Source organism: Sorex araneus, chromosome 10, assembly GCF_027595985.1.
Source record: "Sorex araneus isolate mSorAra2 chromosome 10, mSorAra2.pri, whole genome shotgun sequence".
Taxonomy (NCBI): domain Eukaryota; kingdom Metazoa; phylum Chordata; class Mammalia; order Eulipotyphla; family Soricidae; genus Sorex; species Sorex araneus.
The window spans coordinates 56,572,995-56,591,095 of NC_073311.1; the positions used below are offsets into that span (position 1 = coordinate 56,572,995).

Below are 18,101 nucleotides of genomic sequence, written 5' to 3' on the forward strand. Positions count from 1 at the left end.
GATGGTTGGCTTGTTTTGGGGTTTTGGCGGAAAGGTCATTGAATGCGCTCTTGACTGGCTGCTCTCTTGGTGGCAAAAGCTCTCATCGGGCACTGACGCATCACTGTATTGATCCGAGATCAGCTCACTTGCGGGGTCAGCAGAACATGGATCCAAACTGGTCCATGTTGGATGATAGATGCGGTTTAGCTGATATTACTACTTCAGAGTTAGATCTCTGAGTGGACTGGAGATATGTGTCACCGAGGGGGATCTTGGTTGTCAAGTAGCAACCATTCTACCGTAGGCAGTCTTTGGGCCAGCCAGCAAGCTGGCAGAACACGCAAAGGCACATCTGTGTGTCTGTGCGGCACATACCAGGCAGACCAGGGAGGAAGTGGGGAAGGGAGGGGGTGAGGGAGAGAGAGGGGGAGAGAGAGAGATGGAGAGAGAGAGAGGGAGATGAAGAGAGGGAAAGAGAGAGGGAGAGAGAAGGGGAGAAAGAGGTAGAGGAGGGATAAGGGAGAGAGAGATAGGGAGAATGAGAGAAAGAAGGGAGAGGGAAGCAGTTAGGAAGAGGAGGGATAAGGAGGAAGGGAGGGAGGAAGAGAGAATTAGAGAGAGGGAGAGAAATGGAGAGAGAGAAGGGAGAGGGAGAGGGAGAGGGGAGACGGGGGCGGGAGGGAGAGAGAGGCAGAATCCTGTCATCATTGCCTTGACCTTGTACCTTTTATATTCATGAGCTGGTGGCACTGCAGGAATCCTTCTGAAGGCCTGCAGAGCCTAGCTGGCCTCAGTTTCCCATCTTTACCTAATAACTTTTTACATCATTGAAGCAAAGATGGCTCACGCTGGAATGTGAGAATTACGGAAAAGGACCCAAGTAAAGTGTCCCCGAGAGCTACTGAGCCTGCACCTCTCCTACCGGGTCGGGTTGGGTCTTGGGGTCTGAGCTGGAAACGGTAAATATTCAACAAAGGGAAGGGCTAGGGCAGGGTCTGGAGGGAGGGGAATTGCTGTGGCTTCACCCCCGTGATAACTGGCACAAGGAGCCAGTCTTCTGGAGACATCGGTGAGGAAACAGTGACCCTCTGCTGGCGGCTCTGGGGTTGGAACACTGTGTGCCTGACACGCTCTCATTAACAGGAGCATAAGTCACGGTGCATGACATTAACAGGAGCATAAATTGGATCTAAAAAACAAGAAGCAACAGTCATGGGGTTGAAACAGGGAACGTCTGCGAGCCATTGGCCTGTCTTATTTTCCTTGGCAGGAAAGAGAACCTTTTCCCTCGAGTCCCTCTGGCAGTTGATAAACATGTACCAGGAGAGGCAGCCTGAGAGAACTGCTGGATTTTGTAGCGTGACAACGCCCACCCCCCAATCCAGTCTACTGTGATACTCTGTTCATACTGGGCATGGAAACTTTGCTAAGGTATCAGCTCTTCTGTGCTCCATAATTCTTGATGGTAAAGTGGGGTTCATTTCAATTTTTGCAAAACTATGAGACGTAGCTGACTGGGTCTCCATCCCAGTGACTAAATGGCACCGGAGCGATAGTACAGCAGGTAGGACACTTGCCTTGCATGCAACTGACCCAGGTTTGATCCCTAGCATTCTACATGGTCCCCTGAGCACTGCTAGGAGAGTGATCTCTGAATACAGAGCAGGAGTAACCCCCGAGTATCCCTGGGTGTGGCCAAGCCTCCCAAATAGTAATGTCTAGATGGGGATATAAACCCCCCAAACAACAGGCAAATATATATTCCTGACATCTCCCCCACAAAAAAAAGAAAGAAAAGAAAGACAGTAACGTGAATTGGTATTGTAGCCACCATAGAGACTATCACAGTTATTAATTATACTTGGGGTGGGGGGTAGTATTTTACTGAATCTTTGGTGCAGGGATTCATACTGTGTCCTCGTTCACTGGAAGCTGCCCTGTGGTACTGCGGTCCCAGCCCCAGAGTCAGCTTTTTGGTGACCCTTTTTAAAGCATGTCCTTGGCATTTTGATGCAAGGAGAAGGAATGTGAGTTTGGGACTCATCTCCCCCACCCCCCAAATGGTTGGTTTTTGTGGATGGGTCTTTGCAGGGAAGTCTGAGGAGTCAACAGAGATAAACACTTGGTGAAAAGTTCTTGCTTCTGTCAACCTTAACCTTTTTACCCCCAGTCGCCTCTCTTTTGGGGGAATGTTGTAGAGAATGTTGCCCAAGTGGTTGGCATGATCCACTAGTGAGGGACGTTTGGGTCATTGTTTGCGAAGCCAGAATGACCAAGGTTCAATTCTCTCTGTGCCTCTGGACAAATCGGTGAATGTCCCAGAGCTGCAGGTTGTCACTTACAGGAGGAGACGGTCAGCATGTGTGATGCTGTGTGAGAGTGTTTGGGGTCCTCCAGGGGGTGGTTCTTGTTGGAACTTTCCCTGTCATCTACACCCAGACCTGTGTCCCAGCAGCACCTGTCCTGTCACTTGCTTCTGCTTTTCTTTGGAAGTTCAAGACGTGGAATTACAGGCTGGCTTCTCGTGCCAAGGGAAGCCTTTTGTCCTTGGCTCCAGGCTTCTCAGGCTAAAGCTCTGGCCTCAAGAAGCAAGGGATCCTGAGGGTTTTCAGGGGAGCTATTCTCTCTCCTTCAATGTCGATCATGTGATATTCCTAAGAAACTTTTTGGAATCACAAACTGTCTTTGGGTGATGTTGCTATTCTGATAGCCGATCAAACACTTTTAGAAATCAAGAGCATTAGAGGTTGGCTAAGGTGGAATGAAGGCCATAAGTCAAGATTATCTGGAGGGGTGGAAGAGATAAGGGATTAACTTGGAAAGAGATAACAAGGGGAAGATTGGAAAAAATGCACTAACTCCAATGACTCATTTTTTGAGACCTGTTAAAAAAGAAAATCCCTCCAAGGGAACACTCTGGATGGGATATGTGTGCTGAAAGTAGGTAAAGGACCAAACATGATGATCTCTCGGTATTTGTATCGCAAACCATAATGCCCCCAAATAGAGAGGGAGCAAAATGAAAAGAGTCTGCCATAGAGGCAGGAGGGGGGTGAGATGGGGGTGGCAGGAGGGAAACTGGGGACATTAGTGGTGGGAAATATATATACATTGGTGAAGGGATGGGTGTTGAAACATTGTATAATCAAAAGTCAATCATGAAAGCTTTGTAACTGTGTGTCTCACAGTAATTCAATTAAAAAATTGTTTTAAATCCCCCCGATGAAAACATTTTCCACTAACAAATTCCTCTAAGAATAGATTTTTTAAGTACTATATTTATGCTTAATGTAGAGATGTTTGGCTGCTTTGTATTGAAATGTTACAAGGTGAAAGGAAAGAAGAGAGATGTCCCTTCCAGTTAGGGACGGAAGCCGTGAGATCTGTGCTCTGTGCGTAACAGAAAACAGCATCAAATTCCTCGCCTGGCAGTTCCCAAACATGAACAGACATGGAGCTCAGAGGGTGCTTCTTTGGGAACACTCAATTTTCCTCTTCTCAACTGAAAATGGGGCCAGGGAGTGAGTGGGCACAGACCCCTGGCACCAAGGAGCTGGGAGGAAGTGGAATACTTCAGCGACAGAGAACGAGCCCACCCCTGAGCATATTACTGGGGAAATTCCGTGCAAAACCCAGCAGGCTTCTGCAAACAACGCATCCCTTTAAGTTAATTGGTGTTATATAGAAGCTGAAATGTTCCACTTATTTACAAAGCTACAGATTTATGTAAAGCAAAACCAATTACACTTAATGCCTAAACTATTCCAGGTGCTCTGTGATAATGTTGCTAGGCGCTAGAGAAGAACTGCCTCGTGCACGCATCCTGTTCTGAGTGGAAGGCTGTGCAGTTACTGCAATTTAGCTCATCACACGTGTCAACCCCAGCGTAAGAGTTTTTCAGCTCTCTTGGTGTTTGATTTGGGCCAACTTTATAATTCTATGATCTCTTTACATCTCTAAGGATGAGGGAGATAATAATAAGTGCCATTTTCTATTATTGCATGGAAATTAAGGAGATGCTGTGTGTGTGTGTGTGTGTGTGTGTGTGTGTGTGTGTGTGTGTGTGTGAAACAAAGTAAGGCAGAGTGTTTTTCTATGGGAGGACTTGAACTTGAACTGAGAGGAGGTACTTAGGGGTATCTTAATCTTTTGTGTGTTCATTAAACTCATACTGCAAGTTTGCCATTACAGCAAAGGAAGCTTGGAAGGCATTTTTGGGTTTGTCCTTTGTTTTGTTTTTTGTTTTGGGTCACACCGGTGATGCACAGGGGCTACTCTTGGCTCATGCACTCAGGAATTACTCCTGGTGGTGCTTGGAGGGACCATATGGGATGCTGGGAATTGAACCGAGGCTGGCTGCATGCAAGGCAAATGCCCTATCTGCTGTGCTATCGCTCCAGCCCCTGTCCTCACTATTTTGTCAGTGCACAAAAGCCAAAAAGAGGAAGAATTTGAAACAGTGGCCAGTCAGGGACTTATTCCTGTAAGAGCTAGTCCTCTCATTTGTCCTCTCCACAAACAGACAAAAGAAAACAAGAGTTTGAGTAAGAGAAACACCTGGTGCTTTACAGCTGCTCTTTGGCAATTAAAAATGCATATCATACCTAATCAGGATGGGTACATCTTTTATTCTACAGATATAAAATATTTTATGTCTACACAAGGGAGGTGCTTAATTGCAGAATCATTTGCAATCAGCTGGTAAACCCACCTATCCAATCAAGCATGAGCTGTCCCGGAAAAGCCTATTCCTGGGCCCCCTCATCTTTAAAAGGCTCAGGGATGATCTGAGATTCCTGCAAACAAACAAACAAACAGACAAACAAAAACACCTCACTAGGTTAAGATGGTCAGTAGTAGGAGTCAGAAAGATCCCTCCAGGGGCTGGAGCGATAGCACAGCGGGTAGGGCGTTTGCCTTGCACACGGCTGACCTGGGTTTGAATCGCAGCATCCCATATGGTCCCCTGAGCACCGCCAGGGGTAATTCCTGAGTGCAGGAGCCAGGAGTGACCCCTGTGCATCGCTGGTGTGACCCAAAAAGCAAAAAAAAAAAAAAAAAAAAGAGAGAGAGAGAAAGATTCCTCCAAAGCAAAGCAGATAGTTCTCAGTCCAACTTTGATGGGTATTGCTGTAAATGTATGAGACATGAGTTTTATGGGGTTTTATTATTATTTATTGTAGGATTACATAGCCTCAGGTAGTTTAGGTTTATTGGGTTACTCCCGTTACAGTGCTCCTATTCCTCTTTGTTTATTTGTAGCTTCTTTCTTAGTGTTCTGTTGACTTGTAAATAATGTTTTTCTCTTCTCCTTGAGTCCTTTGCATAGTTTATTCAGAGCAATATCCTTTTTGTATGGACACAGGAAGATTTAGCAAATGTTATGCTTTTGTAACCTGGGAGTCATTTGACTCTACATATTTTCCTCCTGGGCATCTGTTCTCTCGACCTACGCCTCAGCTGCCCTTACTTCCTAGCACCCCCAAAAGCAGAGTCCTGACGAGGGACGAGACAGACCCAGGCAAGCGGTGAGTTGTGTGCTACCCTGGCATCAAGATGGGCCTGGCCAAAGTGCCTAATGCTTGACTATAAGTTAAGAGCTTGATCATGGACAAATGTTGTCATGATCCAAACAGTGATAACTAGATTTGGACCCTGCTAGGGTTAGAAATGATTAATCTGACCTGAGTGCTGTGGTCTGAGCCTGTGGCAAGATGTTGCCAGGAGAGCTGCCTTGCAAGCCTCAATGTATCTCTTGCTATGTCCATACAAAAATAACTAGTATTAAGATATTAATAAGTGTTTGGACTAAGGAAAGGAAAAAAACCTTAAGAGCCAGGAAGGGCCTTGGAATGTCCTGCCCTCAGGAAGGGCTTTCTTATGTTGATTTTGCTACCTGGCTGGGTGTAGCCTGGAGGGCAAGGTGGGAGAGAGAAGTAGGGGGAGAGACTAGAGAAGGGGGGGGTGGGGGGGGAGGGGGGGAGGCTGGAGTAGATCCAGAGAGAAGACGTTGCTGGGAGTACGGAAGAGGAGAAAGATGGAAGATTGAATAAACGGTAACTAATCAGCAACCAGCTTGGTCCTCGTTCTTCCTTCGCCTGTCCTTGGCCAACGGCCGTTTCGATCCAGCCCATACACAGCAGTTCCAGAGGACCAAACGTGGGCGGTGAGACAGAGCTGTCCGGAGAGCCCTCGAGTGCACACGCCCCTCAGCGTGCTTTAGTTTTTTACAATTTATTATTATTATAATTAAAGAAGGATTTCTGTACTTCTTTGCTAACATGAAGAATCTCCTTTGGAAGATGATTTTTTAAAAAATTCAATCACTGTGAGATACATAGTTACAAAGGTGTTCATGATTGAGTTTCAGTAATGTTTCATCACCCATACTTTCACCAGTGTGCATTTCCTGCCACTAATGTCCCCATTTTCCCTCCCACCCCCTTCTGTCTAGCTTGCCTCCATGGCAGGCACTTCCCTCTGTCTCTCTGCCTCTCTGTCTCTTTGTCTCTGATTCTGTCCCTGTCTCTGTCTCTCTCTGTCTCTTTGTCTCTGCTTCTGTCCCTGTCTCTGTCTCTCTCTGTCTCTGTCTCCCTCTGTCTCTGTCTCTCTCTGTCTCTCTGTCTCTGTCTCTCTCTCTCCCCCCCCCCCCCTTTTGGGCATTATGGTTTGCAATACAGGTATTGAAAAGTTATCATGTTTTCCCTTTACCTCCTTTCAACACTCAGTTCTTGTCCAGAGTGATTGTTGGAAGATGATTTCCTGAATGTGTGTGATGTGGCAACAGTGCTTAAGCCTCCCTGAGGGAGCTGATCCCTTGCCTCTTCTCAGCACTCATTTAACCTTCCTTAATTTTCCTCTTTCCTTTAATCTCAGTAATTCCGTCAGTTACATTTACTTTACTTCCTCTTCAGTCTGCGACTATCTGCTCTGTTGAAGACGTCTCTTACAGTAAGGCTGCTTTCCCACTCAGCAAATTCCCTTAATGAGTTCATACCTGAATTCACTATATCGAGTACAATTTCAAGATTGAAAGTAGTAATATCTTAAATAGATTTATCTTCTACTCAGACACAGTAGATGATCGTGATGCCTGGCAGATAATAAGTGCTCAAAAATATGTTGAAAGGAAAAACTATTAACATATGGTTATTTTGATTTTAACGGCACATTAAAACTCTAATATTATATACTTTACTTTTAATAGTTGCACCATTTTTAAAAGTTGCAGAATAGTCTTATGTATAGGAAATACGATGCTGTGGTCATAGAGCAATTCCTTAAGTTTCTAGTTAACTTTATTAATTATAGTGCATAACATTAATGGCACACCATTGCAGTTTAATAGAATATTTATAGTCTTGGTAAATAAAGTACATGGATACAATATAAAAATCTATTCCCACACTTACTCATTCTTAAGCAAAAATGTATAATGTGTTCAGATGAAGGTAATAAGGATAACTTAGCTCCCAAGACAGACAGAGTCAAATATAGTTTCATAGGGCTGTCTCCCAAAGATCAATACTTGAAGAAAACTCCTGTGTGCTACCATAAAATTTCAGAGACTTTTCACGGAGGAGAAGTGTTTCTTCAAGATTACTTCCATGGATGTTCCGGGTATTAAAATGATTTAGATTACAATATCTGAAAAAGAAATAAAAGCCCCTTTTAAGGTCAGATGTAGATGACTTGGTAAATCCTTTGCTTTCCTTCAATGCTTGTCAACTTTTTTATTTTGTCATGCACCCATAGATAATGGCACCACAGAGGTGGTTATTTGAGGGCACAACTCACCAGAATGGTCTGTATAAGAGGATAAAAGGGATTTTAGTACATATGGAGGTGTCTCATAAGGACTTTTAGGTGGTACCCTTTTTGCAGTCTGTAGTGAGTATCATTGAGCAACTAGAAAGCTTGATCTTTTTCAAGCTTTATAGAATTCTTGGTGCCGGGACTTATGAGAGGTTGGTTAATTAGCCACTCTGGAAATTTGCAAATTCAGTGCTGAGACATGAAAAACACCATAGTTGAAGAGTAAATGCACGAATGCTTCTAGAATAAGCACTGATTCAAGAAAAACTTGGGTTTCATAAGTGTCTTCCAAGTGCCAGACACCACATTAAGGGGTACACTCTCCCCTAAAATTGTTGAATTATCAGTACAATTCTGAATGACTGGAATCATCCCTTTTATTTCATGGAGAGAGAAACAGATTCAAAGAGATTAAACAGCTTCCTTAGGATTCATGGATTGAAAACAGCAGAAAAAAAGAATTCCATTATTCGAAGCCTTGGACTGTCCCTCTATGGTATGTTACTTCTAGTCACTAATTATTTTCTTAAACACTTTTGAGTAAACTCTAGGAAAGTAGAAATTTCAGATGCATTCTGTGGTCACTGCTCTATTCCTAGAACCTTAATCAGTGCCTACCATGTAGCAAATGTTAATAAATATTTGTTGAACAAATATTTGTTGGATCTGTGTGAAAAGTTTAATTTGATCGCATAAATCTCTGAGGACAGACATCTGTTTTGTGTATGTGAAGGTTTCCAAAGTGAACTTCAACTTTTCCCTTCTCATCCCATTGCAAAAAGGAATGAAAAGAAAAGAACACTGCTTGGATACCCAGTCATTTGTCTCTGCTGTATGTCACTCTCTGTTCATATTATGAACAAAAGATTATTAGTATTATTGTGAAAATAGGCACAATGATGGCAACTTTGTAAGACGTAATTTGCAGGTTGAAAAAAGGAGTGGAGTTCTAAACACAAATACCTAATGCCTCTATTCCTCAGCTCTATTGAGAAACCTGTACTCTCTTTTTTAGCCTCCAATACTGGCCCCCTTATAGGAAGGGATGACAGATATTTTCCTAACACTGTTCAATGATGAAAAGCTATTTTACCTGCCAGCTTACATTACCCCCAACCTAGAGAGTCTTGGGGATGACATTCCATGTTTGTTTTATTTCAGATTTGAATTTTTTGTATTTTTGTTTTCTTTAGGTGAAAATAAAAAGTGTATCTGGTATGATATTTATAGCTATCCCTACCAACACATTCATAGGTTAATATTCTATGTACACTGACAGATTTGTTTGAATTCAGGCTTGCATCAGATTAACAAACTTGGTGGCAGAGCTGCCCGATGGTGCTAGCACATTCCTAGGGCCATCTAAAGATTGGTCTGGATGCTGTTCCTTAACTCACCCAGTGTCTTCAAGATACGGTGGTAAGTAATAGCATGGAGTTAACCAAATTTGCCACTATTTCCTGGCTCTTACCATATTTGGGTTTGCTAAAAATTAAATTGTGAACAATTAAATTCAAAAATTAAATTGTATACTGACATCAAACATTGTCTGACTCACATGTTCAGTGTTTCATGACTATTGTCCATGATGCTCTTGGTGTCACCTGTTCTCCCTTATTTCTATACATTCTTACTGTAATTCTTTGACAATAATAGTTAGTATAAGACTAACATTATAGTTGCTAGCATTTTTGAGCATTTAGTCATTCTCATGATAACTTATAGCCATGACTAATCTTATGGCATCTAATTTACAAAGGAAGGCATTGAGGCAGAACCAGATTAAACAGCTTGCAGGAATTTGTTTAGCTATGTTGTGGACTGGAGCAATAGCACAGCAGGTAGGGCGTTTGCCTTGCATGTGGCCAGCCCAGGTTCAATTTCTCCTTCTCTCTCAGAGAGCCTGGTAAGCTACAGAGAGTATACTGCCCACACGGCAGAGCCTGGCAAGCTACCTGTGGCGTATTTGATATGCCCAAAACAGTAACAACAAGTCTCACAATGGAGACATTACTGGTGCCTGCTTGAGCAAATTGATGAACAATGGGGCTACAGTGCTGTGTTGTGGACCAGGAGCTAATTGCTTGCTTCTAGAGATTAACTTTTAAACTAATTTGTGAATGACATGGGTCCTATCTTGCAGTGGGAGAGAAAGGACACTTGAGAAATAACACATGTCTGTGCAAATATGGTGGGCTCTACTATGTCTGGGGGCAATGAAGGAGGGGAAGAGATTTCACCTGTTGGTTCTGTGTTCATTGCCCACTCTGTTTTGTTAAAAAAAAAATCAAGGATATTAGTGCTGTGCCCCTCTTGCGTGATTCGAATGTTGTAATTCGGTTATTTAACTTAAGAGTAAGATATTTTAGGGAAATTACATATTGTGGAGGGAAAATTTGATAACTTTTGTACTTTGAGTGGTTAAATACTAAATGGAGGGATGTCAGAGAGATAGTACAGGAGGTAGGGCACTTGCTTTGCAATGCTGCAAACTCCAGTTCCATTGCGAGCATTCCATATGTTTCTCTCAGCATTGCCAGAAGGGATTTCTGAACACAGATCCAGGAACAATCCATGATCATTACCAAGCATCCTTCCCCCTCACTCCCACCCAATCCAGGTAGTCATTCAGACTTTGGATTTGGGTGGTAGTTTTGCTTCACATGGTGATTGTGTCACTCTCCTACTGGTTCAGTAGTTTCCCAGGAGCAGGACTATTATTAGCACTAACTCTTTGGCTTACTGACTTCATGACTGCTTTTTTTTCACAGGACTGATGTTTTAAAGATGCTTGTCACTGTCACTGTCATCCCATCTAATTGCTCATCAGTTTGCTCGAGCGGGCACCAGTAACCTCTGCATTATGAGACTTTTTGTTACTGTTTTTGGCATATCGAGTACTCCACAGGTAGCTTGCCAGGCTCTGACGTGCAGGCGGGATACTCTCGGTAGCTTGCTGGGCTCTCTGAAAGGGGCAGAGGAATCGAACTCGGGTCGGCTGTATGCAAGGGGAACGCCCTATCTACTATCACTCTGGCCCTTTAAATATCGCTAAAGATACTTATTAGATAAATAAAATTCAGATTTAGGCAAAAGAGAAGTCAACGTGGAAGGGATGACAATTGAGTAAATAAACCATAAATGAATAGGGGGAAGAGAAGAAAATTAAAATCCTCATAGTTATTTCTATTCAAAAGATGCTGTATTTTATCAGAATCCATCTCCCTAAAGCCCATAAGACATTGGCATTGCTGCTTTGATTTTACATGTGTGAAACCAGGTTCAGAGAGGGTAGATACTTTGCTCAAAAGCACACAGCCTTCTGAGGATGAGAAAGAGGTGAGCTGGTCATGGATGGTTCATGTTAAGTCATAGATTGGTCTCTGATGAGTGACTAAATGATTTTGCAGTTTGTTATTGACCTTGAAATGGTCACTGCTGATTTAAAGGCCTGAATGGAATCCAAATTATGTAAGCATCATTAGATTTCTAGCTATTTGTTTAATGATATTTGTTTTTAATGATAATGACTCATTCATTCTTATTATAAATATGGTTATTTCTAATTCTAAAATGATTCTATAGGGTAGATAAGTATGTTGTTTTAGAACATGCTTTAGAATAGAAAAAGCTCTACTTTATTATAAGGATCAATGAGGAAAATGCGAAGTCTAAATTTAAATTTTTCTCTGAATAATCTGCTCAATTTCTCTAATACAGTAATTTGTCCAGTCATGGTATGCAGGATTTTCATTCGCTCAGGATGAGTCTGATGCCCAAATCAATATTTCATAGACTCAGAAATTGTTATCCTACTACACACTTACCTTTGTGAAACACTCCAGAATCCCAGGACGTTCAACAACGTTAATGAGGCCAAGAAGAAGAAGAAGCTTTCTAAATTGCCTTTGTTTAATGTGTTTGGAAACCAATTGCCTGTTTGGAACAAATGTAATTGTTATTCAACTGCAGAGTTGTAGGTTTCCTTGAATATTTTATCATTCTACAATTCATAGAGCTTTATTCGCTTCAATAATATCTACAAAGCAAAAGAGCTGATCTGCAACTCATTGTCAAAATTCATTTCATTCTGTAATTAATAGTAAAAATGATTAGCAAAGAACCCCAAATATTTTGAAGGTCAGAACACCAACACCTTAATTTGCATAGCACAATATAGGTGTTGAAGAACTAGCTTATAAAAGTCACCCTGATTATGCTATTAGCGTTCAGAAATCACGTTTCTCATTTTTATCCTTGTATTTCTAGTAGCTAGAACAGCGCTGGGCACATAGGGATTGCTTGGTAAAGGTAAATTGGATGAATTGAAAATATTTGCTGTTACGAGATAGCCTATTGCATATGCTAATTGTAAAGCTACTATGATAATATATGTAGATGCCAGATGATACGCTATTTTGATAACTTGGATAAATCATAAGATTATTGCAAGCACCATAGGTAAAATTTTTTGCAATCTATGGTTGACGTAGAGATTTTCTTTTAATCGGATGAATCATTCCTTCAATTTAATGTCCTTATATAAAGGATTATTACCTCCTTAGGATGTCAAACTGAGTATATCTGAAACTGTTTAGAATTCAAGGTAATTACTTTCAATTTGCTCTTAAGCTATTGCCTTTGCTTTGTATATTGCTAGAACTTATTCTTTCCACATCAGCGTCTGTAGCTATACAATCTCTGTCTCTACATACAATTTGTTCTTCAATAGGTGTTGAAATATCATCTAATGTCATGAGTATATGATGGTCTATACAATGCTTATGCAATAGTTTAAACAACAATGAAATATACTGGTGTTGCCAATACATGATAGGTAAATAGTACTACAGAATATCTGAGATTGTTTAAAAGGGAGGAACCTGTTTTTGCAGAGAAAACTTAAAGTCAATTGCAGTTATAAGTGGGCAGAATATTTTTAGAAAATGTCATCCTTTATAAGAATAAGAATGGATCATCTTTGAACAATCAAGGACCAAGAATTTTGGCATTTTTGTGCTTTATTTATTTATTTATTTATTTTTTAGGGGGCAGTTTGCACAATGGGTTGTTAGAAGGATTCTGGGACCAAAGCCATCAGTCTGTGTCCCTCAGACTTCATCTTAAGTGCCATCTTTAGCTCCTGGGTAGCGGGTTGCTTCTTGAACTAAAAAATGGTGCCTGGCCACTCCCTTGATGGTGCAGACTTTTAATGGGATTTGAATGAAACGCTCTATTCAAGGTTGATAGTCGGCAAGTGCCTAAGTACGGCAGCTGTGATTAATTGTGCCACTTCCCATTTAAAGCTGTTTCTCTGCTGCATTTAGCTTCCCAGTGACTATTATTATGAATCAACCATGAAAATGAGCTAGTGTCCATTATAGACTTGGACCTATAAATGAAAATATTTATTGTATTGGGTTTCAAACCATTTGTAACACCTACCTCTTGGTTTTATTACTTTGTGTTTAGTTGCAATAGAAATGTGTGCTTCTGTTGATAGACTGTTGGGTAGCCTTTTGTGTCTGTGCATGTATGTGTGCATGTGTGTCTGCATGTGTGTGTCCTTAGTATGATCTAAATATTTGTTTATGAGTCAATGAGTGTGTTGGGGTGGGAGTCGAGGTAAAATGAAAGGACATCACATTACTATCAGGAAGAACCGACCCATCCCACAAAGCCTAGTCAAACAGTCCTTTTTTCATTTCCATTATATTAATATCCCAATCATATTTCTGTCCCTTCCATTTCTCATCAGCACTTTGCATGTCATGCAATTATACCATTTTCTCGCTATGTTTCTGTGGCTAGAGTAAGAGAAGTTCACATTGAGTATGCAGAATCTCAAAATTAACATGACATTAATTCTTGGAGCATGGATTTTAAGCTATATATAATAAGTAATTGCAAAGACTATATTTTAACAAAGTCAGATGAGGGAGAAGAATATAAATTTTGTGATATCCTTAAAGGTAAAACAATTTTTAAAAGAACTTATGCAATTGTAGAAAATACCAGTCTATTAGAAATAACACAGGATCCCCTGGGTTTTCCAGGGTGGATACTAGGTATACTCATAGTAAATGAGAATGTGATGCTTGGGGGTGACATCTGGCAGTGCTCCTGGATGATGCAGTGCTCGGAATCCAACCTAGGTGCATGCAAAACCTGTGCCTTACCCACTCTACTACCTCTCCAGCCCCAAAGAAGTGCTATGAGTTGGTATAACAGTCATGTGATTACAAAAGGATACTATATTAAAAGGTTAGAGGAAGGCACTATAAATTTAAGTATCACAAAACATGTTGTGAGTGGAATTCTTTGAAAATTGAAATGAAAGGCTGCCACATTATGCAATCTACCTAGAATGTTCTATATTCCTTAAAGAAATATCTTTCTTTAAGTGTTCAACTTTATTCCTAATGCTGATTGATTTCAGCCCGATATTTTTGTGTTATTATGCTAAAAATGAACATATTCTATGCAATTAAGTCACAGGACTCACTTCAGACTTAGAGAATCATCACCTGAATAGATAGCATGGGCAATCACTAACATTAAGTTGATGAGATTTTTTTTTATGACACTTAAAATTGGCCTCACTACATAGTGATGTCTCTCTAAGAAGAAATAACAGGGGATATATAAAGACAAAGAGGATGATCTTTGGAATAACAAACACTTGGAGCCAAATGTTGTCTTTACTTTTAAATACTCTTTTTGGGAGCATCTGTTCCACTTGATCCCTGTGGCCTTGATTTCTATTCTCTCAAATGACAATGCCATCTCTCTTACTGATCTGTTAGGAGAAGTTAAAGAGATTCTAGATTTCAAGGGTTGGAAACAGAGGAGGTACCCTGAAAGTATTAGCTTATCACCTCCTCTTTTCACTGTTAGAGGTGGCTCATACAATATTTTATTGCTGTGACCTATTTCCTATCAGGTATTTCTGCATATTCTGTCTGCCATATTTTCTTCCTTTCTCTCTCTTTCTTTTTTTTAAAATCATTATCTCAGGACTGGTTGTAAAATGTTTCATTTAACATTGTCAGTTGACTCAGCTCCTAGGTACTATAACTTTATTTTAGTAGCTTATAAACTTTTATTGTCATAATTCACATTTGTGCCATTTTTCATTTAACATTTCTAGTAGCTCCTTGAAATAAAGAGTACCCTTGCCAAAGGAGACCAAGTGAAGACCTTAGACAAGAATAAGACCAATTAAACATCTCCAGGTCTTTACTTGGGTATACCGAAAGGTTTACAGCATGAGAAAAAATGTACCACACGATAAATCTGGGTAATCACAAGATGTTATTGTTACTATTCCCATAAACCCTAATTCTATACTTGAATCAGGTAGTTAGTGATAACTACAAGCCTACCATCACAATAGAACACTCACAAAAACTTTTGAGATTATTTTATAATCCCTAATATCTTAGAAACTCCCCAAATTTTGCTCAGCTAGATTTATTTTGCTCATTTGAAAATCATTTTCAAAAAATTTTCATGTACAGGGAAATGGGCATTTCAGATTGTTTAAGGAAAAGACTCAAGGATTTATAGGGAGAGAGTATGAAAACAAACAATTACTTGGGGACATTAGAATTTAGAAATACTTAAACTCTTTCCATTTATCCTAAAATTTTATGGTCATCTTGTTATTATTTTCTGTGTGAAAATGTATATAGACACAGAAAGCAGAATAAAACGTAGTAGCTGCCTCATTGCCTTATTCTGAGCAGCATCTAAACTACTTAAGCCCAGTTGTATTTAAGCCCAGAATCAGCACTTTTACGACTTAACATCTACTCAGCTCTGAAGAAGTGTCTTTAGCAGTCTTTAGAACACACACCACAAATACTGCCTAAAACACCTAAGATGACAGTTTAACGTAAATCCTGGGACTAGCATTCATCCCAGTGTGAGACTCAAGATTGAAGTAATTCACAATGAATTTAAAATTATGCATGCTGACCCACACATGTGATTCTACAGCACTAAGTTGCTAATATAAGCGATATACTTCCTTTCTGCTCCCTGCTTAGGTCCTGTAGTGTCGGGACCTGCATTTCACATGCTTCCCTAATGTTTTGCATCTTACAGAATCCCAGGTTTAACAATTTCTTCCTGTTTGCCTCAGATACTCTCTTTGCCTGGCAGGCAATTGTACCTACCAGGCCGGTGTTCCTACCTTCCTATCAGGCAACCTGCATTCTATTGAGTCCTTCTCAGCTTAATTGGGTTTCATGTCCCTTCCAACGGTTGATGCTACTTAAACTAGCAGTCACATACTCCTCTACCCCTTTCCCAGGTCCAACCCTCTGAGAGGACCCAGGGCTCACCTTACTATGTATATATATTTTACTGTATAGCCTGCCTGTGTCCCCAGACCGTGCTTGTTCACTCTCTTCCTGAGTGACACATGTCTGTCCCTTGGGCTGTGAGCATGTGGCTCATATCCTGGGGCTCAGACGTGGTTAGTCTGCTCTGTTCAGTTTCAGAGGTCATATTTGAAGCCATCTTATCCCATTTTGAGTGGAGGGTCCTCCTTTCAGGAATGGGATAAATAGGAGGTGATAAGAGAATTCTTCCCCCCACCCCACCCCTGCTGACACCCCCCTCCCCCACCCTCCCACACACATTAAAGTAATTTCTAGTAGTTGCCGCTGCTCTAATGCAGGAAGGCATGATTACTCACTGGAGTTCAGGGAGAATGAATCTTCCCAGATACTCCTCTACCCCTTCTCCAGTTCCAAGTACCTCTGTTTCTAAACTAAGGTTGCATAACTCCCATAATCCAGGAGACAGGAAATAATAGGGTCGTAACACAGCCAAGGACCACTTTTTCCAGGAAGTATATTTTCCAGATGCAAAGCAATATAATGCGTTCTGGGGGAGCAACTGATAGCAAGTGTGCTCAAGGCTGCAGTTTATACTCACACCAACTGATCAAAGTGTTACCGTATCAGAAATAGTGTAGATAGCATGGGTTTCGGGCTACACCTGGTGGTGCTCAGAAGGTACTCTCAGGTCTGCTCAGGGGTCACTCCCAGGAGTACTGGGGATTAAACCAGGGTCTGCCACAGGCAAAGCAAATGCTCTAACCCCTATAACATCATTCTCAGCTTTGTAGGGCATTTTAATAGAAAATTTTAGCAAAATAACTTTTTTTTTAAAGGAAAGGGAGGAAAAAGACTAAGGAAATCCATATATATTCGAGGCTGGTCAATATTCAGTCAATATTTGCTCTCAGTAAGTTTGCTTGGGAATGAATTAATAGAAAAAACAAGGAATTTTTTTTTTAGATAAGGGAAAAGTAACTAGTACCTATTATAAGCCTTGCTTCCAAAAATAAAATGCAAAATGATAAATAAAACATAAAAAAATAAAAAAATAAAGCAACAATTCAAGAGTTGAAAATACTAGTTTTACGACGTTGAATGAAAAAGAATGCTCATTTCATAGCGATACTGAAGTTGTTTTAATATTGACTAAAAGTGCCTTAAAAATGAAGATGGACAGATCTTAAGTAATTTGAAAAAGCAAAACCTGTTGCAGATATAGGGGTTAAACTTCTAAGTGAACAGTTACTCAAAATGATCATTTTTCAATAGCTCCAATAGACAAAAAAGATATTAGGTAGCACACACTAATACTGATTCATAAGCATTTAGTAAAGATCGCAGTATTGCTTAGTGTAAAGAAAGATGATAATATCTTATAAAAGTTTAAATAACGCCAACAAAATGAATGTAGAAGTTATAGACATTACTCCTCAAGAACTAGGTGGCTAAAGAGGAAATGAATCTTATAATACTTTTAAGGGATTCATATAAAACAAACATGTAAACTGAAATATCAAAATCATAACCTGAAGAAGCAAACTATAAAGTTTTGGTTGTATTCAAATTCAAGGGTCTATCAGACTCCAATAGAATGTCACAGGAATAGAATGTTATATTTGAACCTCACGGTAACAACAAGATATCAGAAAACTTAAGAAACTAATACTGATAATCATATTACAATATATATAATGATAGAAATATATTTAACAAAGGTGACAAAAGGACTATGTACTGAAAATAAGTCACTACTGAAAAAAATTAGTGTAAACACGAACAAATACAAAGATATTTTTGCTCATAAATTGGAAGAACTAACATTGTTACTATGGTTACTTTTACCTAAAGAGACATACAGGTTCAGTGCAATCCCTAATGAAAAGCTTAATTCCATGAATACTATTCTTCATGGAAAAAAAAAGCCAGAAAATTCTAAATTGTTTACTGATAATC

General features: G+C 40.3%; 1 protein-coding gene across 1 annotated transcript in view; it reads right to left on the bottom strand.

Annotated features, from left to right (window-relative positions):
• Positions 1-18,101, bottom strand: part of SLC15A5 (solute carrier family 15 member 5) — a 92,874-nt gene that overhangs the window by 575 nt on the left and 74,198 nt on the right. The window contains exons 8-9 of the mRNA XM_004611363.2: positions 11,625-11,733; positions 7,395-7,629 (exon numbers count right to left, since the gene is read on the bottom strand). Coding sequence (XP_004611420.2) covers positions 7,482-7,629; positions 11,625-11,733 — 257 coding nt within the window. The 3' untranslated portion in view covers positions 7,395-7,481. The remainder of the gene's footprint in view (positions 1-7,394; positions 7,630-11,624; positions 11,734-18,101) is intronic.